Raw genomic sequence first — 8,202 nt, 5'->3', positions numbered from 1 at the left:
CATTTAATGGCTACCCATTTATTTACAGATAGTGCACAGAGCCAAAGCCTCTCATAGAAGTAGCTTCTAGCATTACTTCCAGCCTGTCTTTGACACCCCAGTCAAATACTTCTACTCCTCAACCTTTGCTCTGGGGACAACCTCAACTCTGCCGACTTAGGAAGCTTTCAAATCTTCCAGCCCTACCCACTGTCGCTTCTAGGTCTTAACACACTCCACTGTTTTTTTTTTCTTAAGGCAGAAGAAGGTGTTTGTAATAAAGCATGTTCTCCTTTCTCTCTTGTGAGAAACAACTATACAGTTCTCGGTGAGTTTGCTTCCTTCTATGCGATGCTGGACCCCAAAGAGCATCTCCACGACGAATACGTGTACATATTAATTGATGATAAAAACGTAAATGCAGGGCTTTTGGTATTTTGTCTGTTCGAAGCTACAGTGACTGGTTCAATGCTAAGTAAGCAGTGGGCTCTCAATGAACCCACTGTGGAAGGAATTAGACCACTATGTTCAAGCGCAGAACTCTGTTCTGCAGAACACTCTTGGGGTGCAGACACAGGGGGTGGGGATGGGGGTGGGTCAGTGGCACAAGAGTTGGCAGCACAATCTGACGGTACGCCCTTTGGCCCATTTTTCCGTCCGCAGACTCCTTGGATTTTGCTTAAACCCTGCGTAAACCTGAAAAAAAAATGTAAATGCATTATGCACTACATGTGCGTGCATGCCCAGCCATGTATAAACGTAGATAAAACGCACACATAAACACACAGGCCTAGCCAGGGATGCAGATGTAGAAATAAAAAAAATATGTACAGTTCCAATTTTGAAATGGTCGGAAGGTAGAAAGGAGCACCATGACCCCTCTTCCTTTCTGGACCACGTACAAGCCTTCTGAAATCAAGCGCATGGTAGACCGAAGTCGCAAACCTGCCGGGCGGCAAGACTTGGCCCTTCCGGGTTTCCGTCAGGCGCGCCGTGATTGGCTGGATTCTGCACAGCTGACAGTCGCGCGGGCGAGGGAGCTTCAAGGATGGCGGCGTCCGCGGCGCTGATCCTGCCCGAGAGCCCCAGGTAGCGGTCAGGCTGAGCGCCCAGCCACGCGGGGGTGACCTGTCAGGGAGGGAGCGGGGTTGCTGCCACCGCCTGCTGCTGTGGTGCGGCTGGCCAGGCTCACGAGCCGGAGCGGAGCTGCGGAGGGTCTTGTTGGGGCTCAGAGGAGGGCGTGGGCGGGCGTGAAGGATGGCTTGGGTGGGCGTGGAGAAAGGAGTGGGCGGGGCGGGGCGTGGGGAGGAGTGCTTCCAGTCTGGAGTGATTCCTTCCTCTTGGAGCTTGCAGTGCTGGCTGCTTCTCTTCTGTAGCTGAGAAAGTGACTTTGTAGCACAGGTGGAAGTTGATAGACGCCACCTAAATTCTGTCCACTCTCTTGGGAAAAGACTTCCTGCTTTTAGTTATTTCAGACCTGATGATAGTGAGAAAGGCTCACGCTGGTACTACGGAGTGATTAACAAGGGTGATTTATAAATAAAACGTGTTAATAGCCCTTTGAAACCGAGGTCCGATAGTTTAGGCATTAGTGACTTACTTATCCAGTTTTGGCATATTCAGTATATGCAGTTATGCCTACCACACAATTTGAAAATGGTTATTCCAAGTGACGCAGGTTTTAAACGCCATTGATAGTGTTGCCATTTATGTAGTTTTTATTTATTTATTTTGGGTGTGTTAGGTTAGAGTGATATAAAGCCCAGTTTTAAAGTTTTTTTTTTTTTGTTTTTTGTTTTTTTTTTTTTTTCGGGGATGGGGGCCAGGGAGTGGAGCAGTTCTTACTGTGTTGCCTAGGCTAGCCTCAAACTCGTGGACCCAAGAACCCTTACCCTCCCAACAAGCTGGCTCTATTGGCTGTCCTACCACACCTTGCTGAGATTTCCCCCATTAGAACAAAATTATTCCAGGAAAAAACTCGACTCATTCTGTGGGGGCAGAAGAAACATTCGTGCATGTAGGCAAATATTGAAAATTGAACACAACACTCCTGCATTGGAAGAAGACAGTTGGTATTGTAACGTTTTTCCTTTTTTCCCTGGATCTGATACCCACTTCTTATCTTCAAGCCCATGTCCTGGGGGATGCACACCACGAAGGTATACTCGGTATATGCACAGTTATGCTCACCAAACACTTTGAAATTGGTTATTCCAAGCGACACAGGTTTTCTTCAAATAACTGCATTTCAAATAAGTATGTATTATCTTTCCCCTCCCCTCACGGATACTTGCCACCATTATCCTTTATGGTTTTGGTGTAGTGGCCTCATTTGCTGTTTTGCATAGTTGTATTTTGGATTAGGTTGTAGCTTGCGTTTTCACTGCTAAACCACTGCTGTTCCTGACTGGGTAGATGCCTCCGCAAGTACTTTGCTTGGGAAAAGAAAACTTATCAGATGTACTCCTTAACAGGAGTGCTTTGGGTAGAGCCTCCTTGGGAGATGCTCACTGATTGACCAACTGTCCTTCACGCCACTTTATCTCACTGAAAGGGCATAGCTACCAGAGTAGTTGAAATAAAAATGTACAGACGACGATGGCAAATACACGTAAAACTCATTTTGAAACTCTGTTTAGCATGAAGAAAGCAGTGCCGCTGATAAATGCAATAGACACAGGAAGATTCCCACGACTTCTCAGCCGGATTCTTCAAAAGCTCCACCTGAAGGTTTGCATTTCTGTGTTCCCGTGGCTTGTGACTTCTCTGATTCTCTGAAACATTATGCTAGTATATGGAGAATTGTGAGAAATATTGTTCTCTAATGGGTTCTTGGAAACTCTAGATCTGTGGAAGTTTGGTGATATTCTCTGGTCAGAAGCTTGGGAGACTTTGTATTCTGTAAATAACTAAAATAAATGGAACTTTGTAGAACGCTCTGCATGCTAATGTTCAGGTCATACATTGAAGGGTTTGACTTGGGAATTGTTTTCCTTTGGCATGTTCTGTGGAACATGCTTTGGGGAAATGCTGGTTTCATTCTTCCTGGTAGTTCAGGCTGCAGAGGTGGTGAAGAACACCTACAGAAGCCAGGCAGTTCTGGTGCATGCCTTCAACCTCAGCACTTGGGAGGCAGAGGCAGGTGGGTCTCAGAGTTTGAGGCCTACCTGGTCCAGTAGCCAGGGCTACACAGAGAAACCCTGTCTTGAACCCCCATTCTTCCCTGCCAAGAAATAGCACATACTACTGTTGCAGAGGACCTGTGTTTGGTTCCAAGCACCCAGCTAGTGGCTCATAACCACCTCCAGATCCAGGGGTCTGATTCTTTCTTCTGGCTTTCTTGGGTTCTTGTACGCATACGGTGCATGTAAACATAAGCAGGCACACGTGCATACATCTATAAATGATAAATCTTAAAAAAATGCAGTCAGGATTTCTTCTCACATAGTATTTAATATCTGATCTTTCTCCTTTTATTTCAAGCATATAGTTGGTTTGGCTATGTAGATGCTTGGTAACTAATTCATTATTTGGTGACCAGTTTAACGTAACATTCTTTATTGGTTTGTAAAACTGCATTGACCATCTTTATGGGACACATGCTAAGTGTTCTGCACGTTCCTAGGCACAAACATTTAGTTCTAGCCAAGACTCTTACCTTCCCTTTCTTTATTAGCAAGGAGACAGCCCCAAACCCATTGTCTTTTCCCCCGAATTGTCTCTCAGATTCAAATTTTCCACATTGTTTTATTTCAGATCCTTCTTGCTTCCTGGCTTTAGTATCTGTCTCTCATCATCTTTTTGGTTTTGATCTTTTTTTTTAACATTTATGTATTTCTGTTTTTTAAAAAAATGAGTGTTTTGTTGCATGGGTACCACATGTTTTCTTGGTTCCCATAGCGGCCAGAAGAGTGCATTGAATCCCCTGGAGCTGGAGTTAGAGATGGTTGTAAACTGCCTTATGAGTTGCTGGGAACAGAACATGTCTTTTGCAAGAGCAGCAAGCACTCTTAGTCACCAAGCCAACCTTCCAGCCCCTGATTGATTCCTAGTAATACCATTACAGTAACGTTCCCAAATGTTTTTCTCTTTTTAAAATGTCAATCATATTTTAACAGCACGTAGAGACATCAGTGAGTGTCCCTTATCACATGGAGAAAACTTCAGAATCCTTAACACTGTGCGAGATGCATTAGACTACGGCAGTGGCCTACATTCTCCTTCCTTTCCACTTGCAGTCTCACTGGATGGTGCTCGTTTCCTACGCTGTGCTAGGCCTTTTTCAGCTCTGTGTTGTGCATGCATTTTTGTCCTCGCTTCCAAAGCTTTTGTTCTCTGCTTCACTGAGAGAATATCACTGTGTCGTAAGAATGCTGTGGTCCCACTCTCAAGCTTTGTGAGGTTCTCTTCTCTGTGCCTTCAGGACATTTGCTTGGTTCTCAGCTCACTTTAGCACTGCATTTGCTTGGTTCTCAGCTCACTTTAGCACTGCATTTGCTTGGTTCTCAGCTCACTTTAGCACTGCATTTGCTTGGTTCTCAGCTCACTTTAGCGCTGCATTTGCTTGGTTCTCAGCTCACTTTAGTGCTGCATTTGCTTGGTTCTCAGCTCACTTTAGCACTGCATTTGCTTGGTTCTCAGCTCACTTTAGCACTGCATTTGCTTGGTTCTCAGCTCACTTTAGTGCTGCATTTGCTTGGTTCTCAGCTCACTTTAGTGCTGCATTTGCTTGGTTCTCAGCTCACTTTAGTGCTGCATTTGCTTGGTTCTCAGCTCACTTTAGCACTGCATTTGCTTGCTTCTCAGCTCACTTTAGTGCTGCATTTGCTTGGTTCTCAGCTCACTTTAGTGCTGCATTTGCTTGCTTCTCAGCTTACTTTAGTGCTGCATTGCCAGCACTTATTTCACAGTCAGGAGACGACCAAACCCTAACCTCTGACCCATGCCATTCTCATCGTGGAGTTCCCTTCCCGACTTGTTCAGTATACACTTGGTATGTAGTCACTTTGGGAGTTAGTGCAAAACAACATAGGACCTCCAAGTTCCTGCCTACGGTAAATTTGTGACGTAGATGGTGAGTCAGGAGGAATCACAGTAATAGGAACAGTCTGTGGCATGCCTCATCCTCATCTTACAGGTCAGCAGTCTGCATTGGGAAAAACTGAGGGAAGTTGCACAAACTTTTGTCGCTGAGAACTTAGAAACATGTTTGTGGCCTCTGATCTTCAAAAATAGTGGTTACAACTCATCTAATGAAGAATCCTCTGTGATTGACCCCATGGGGGAAATTTTAGGCCCCCATATGAAATCTGTGGATGTAACTGCTGTGGGCTTCACTCTGTAGAGCCAGCTGTCTAGGGTCTTGACCAGGCCTGTAAGAAACAGCAAGACAGACTAGTGAGGGTCAGGTGGGGAATGTCAGTGCACTGTGATAGGGTGAGTAGGCAGTTTCAAGAAGTGACTGCTCATTATGAGATGAAATGAGAAATTAAGAAAACCAGATGTAAGAAATATAAAGCATGGGTGTCTAAACTTAAAGCAAAAACCTCCCGCTCCTCAGCCCAGAGTCCCAGCGATTAGTCAGGTCACCACAAAGGGTTTGCTTTATTTCTTACAGTTGTCTAGAATGCATGTTGTAATGTAGAGTATAAGCACACAAGTTTCCTTTCAGGACAGCCTCTTCTTCTCCTGTATGAGGGACTGAGTCTTCTGAGTGTGTGCTCTATGATGACTGAATGCTGTGTTTGTAGGCCGAGAGCAGTTTCAGTGAAGAAGAGGAAGAAAAACTTCAGGCTGCGTTCTCTCTAGAGAAACAAGAACTTCACCTGGTTCTGGAGACAATATCATTTGTTTTGGAACAGGTATTTTTATTGCCTCAAATTTCCTGCTTACTGCATACTTTTATTACTTTAATATCTATGGCTTTCTATATATTTATATAGCTACATAAGATGGATATTTTAATCAAGAGTTTCAGTTACTGAAACATTTTAGAACGCCTGGCTTCTTCCCATAGTACTTCATTCTGCAAAAATAAACATGATACAGTAGTAGTTAAAGCTTCCCTCTGAATTGGGCCTTCATCTGGCTTTAAGTCATTGTTTCTTGGTATACCCGGAAAAGTGAGCATTTTCCATTTGTGAAGTTGAACAGGTGATTGGGTGGCATGCACTTGGTTAGGATGATTCAGAAAAGAAATAATGTCTTTTTTTTTTTTTACTTTTGAATTTCCTTCCTATACCATTTCTTCTCAAGGTTCATTTCATGATTTTTAGGCCTGTAAGTCCTATCACTGCAGCCCACTTCGCTTAGTCCTGTAGCCATACCTTATTTGTGTGGTTTTTGATCATTACGGTAGGGCACATTGCTAGTCTTTCATTATTCCACACACATCAGTTTGTTTCCATTACTAGACTTTGAATGTATTGTAGGCCAGGATCTTATTTTTTCGCACCTCTTTTATAAGCTTAGCTTAAAAGAGCTGAGCTTAAAATAGATTTTTAGTAAATTCCTATCAGCTTATTAAATAGGATACTCCTGAAATAAAAGGTTCGGTAGTACTGCAGTTTCATGAACGTTGTAGAGAACAGGTACTATTAGGACAAGCTGTCAGGCAGCTGCTGCCACTTTATGGAGACTGTGGATGGAATTTGTTACCATGAGAGATTACCTGAAGAAACAGCTTTAGGAAGGATTTATTTTGGTTACAGTTTGATTCCAGGGAGGAGGGATGAGAAGACATGGGAGCAGCTCCTGTCCGTGATGTAGGAATGTAAGCCATACCATTCCTATTTCTGCATATCAAGAAGTGCAGAACTTGCCCTGTAGTTGGAGCTGGGCTCTCACAAATGTGCCTGCTTTCCAGTAAGGACCCAGTAAGGACCCACTTCCTAAAGGTTCCACAGCATCTCCAAACAGCCACCAGCCTGGGACTAAGCCTTTAAACATACTAGCCTAAAGGGGAACACTTCACTCTGAAGTGGTAACATTCCACCCTTTGCCTCCATACTCTTTTTGCATCTCATAATGAAATAAGAATTTAGTTTAAATTCAGACATCCTCATAAACACTCTTCAGAGATCCCAAGACCAAATCCCTTCTGAAACACAGAACAGTCTTTTAGCTACGAGCCCTGGTAAAACAAACAAACAAACAAACATCAAGTTACATGTTTTTAATGTACAGAGTAAGTATTCCATTTTAAAAGGTAGCATTCCATGGAAAGACCAGCACACATCAGGGAAACACCGAGCTCTGCAGTTTTTTGTCTAGCATCTGTAGCTAACATGGCCTGATGTGGATCCCAAGGGGCTTTACACAGCCCTGTGGCACAATGGGCGTCTGTCTTGGCCTGGCTTCATTTGGTGCCTGCAGCTTTTTCCCATGGGTGCCACATATTTCTGGTATTCAGATGCTCCTGTCTCTATTACACCTTTGGGTTCATCTTTGCAACATCATGAACAGCCCAGTCAGGCACTCTGGTGTCTCACTGCTACACGTTGTCTGACCTCATTAGTTTTCTAGAACCTGGAAGTCTCCATAATGTTATAAGTCCTGCATTCTGCATAGCTGCAGACCCAGCACTGTGTAGATGCAGCTCTCAGTTCCTGCCGCAAGGTTGAGATGTAGCTTAGCATCCATTTATGACAGTTGCAGCATCTTTTGTGTGGGGACAGTAACCCAGGCAACCGTTTTCCAGCTGTTAGCCCTGGAGCGGTCTCTGTTTAGGCACTCTGTTTTTCTCTCTCCTTTCAGATGAATGGCTTTCAGTGTTATACCCTAGAGCCTTCAGTGGGTAGTCTCTTCTTCCCAGTGCTTCGTTCCCGTTGTCCCAGTGTGAAGTGTAAAGCGCCAGGTTTTCCTTCATCTCATTATTCTCCTTAGCGATCAATACCTCTGTGTCTGCATCCCCTGTGCCTGCCCTGCCTTTAATTCTGTGTTCCAGCTTTTTTCTTGTCCTTTTTTATTTCTTTTCCTTTTACCTTCCAATACCTGGTTAAAGGCAGTGAGCAGTAACCATGCCAACAGAGTATGTACTGCCTTCACATTTCCTCAACCAAACATATTAATTAGTCCATTATCTTTTGTGTCTGCATGTGTCTGTGCACCTTGTGTGTGTCTGGTGCCCTCAAAGTCCAGAAAAGGATATGGAGCTAGAGTTACAGACAGTTGTGAGCTGCTATGTAGGTGCTGGGATCTGAATCTAGGACCTCTGGAAGAGCA

At 44.1% G+C, this 8,202-nt stretch overlaps 1 protein-coding gene across 2 annotated transcripts in view; it reads left to right on the top strand.

Moving 5' to 3' along the window:
* The first annotated feature begins 996 nt into the window (after positions 1–996).
* Commd10 (COMM domain containing 10) overlaps positions 997–8,202 on the top strand; it is a 127,251-nt gene continuing 120,045 nt past the window's right edge. For both annotated transcript variants that reach the window (XM_032885332.1, XM_032885331.1), the window contains exons 1-3: positions 997–1,068; positions 2,619–2,709; positions 5,730–5,840. In XM_032885332.1, the coding sequence (XP_032741223.1) occupies positions 1,028–1,068; positions 2,619–2,709; positions 5,730–5,840 (243 nt within the window). In that variant the 5' untranslated portion in view covers positions 997–1,027. The remainder of the gene's footprint in view (positions 1,069–2,618; positions 2,710–5,729; positions 5,841–8,202) is intronic.

The sequence above is a fragment of the Rattus rattus genome, chromosome 15 (genome assembly GCF_011064425.1).
Source record: "Rattus rattus isolate New Zealand chromosome 15, Rrattus_CSIRO_v1, whole genome shotgun sequence".
Taxonomy (NCBI): Eukaryota; Metazoa; Chordata; class Mammalia; order Rodentia; family Muridae; genus Rattus; species Rattus rattus.
Note: the sequence above shows the minus strand (reverse complement) of the source record. Positions and strands in the feature narration are given on the sequence as shown.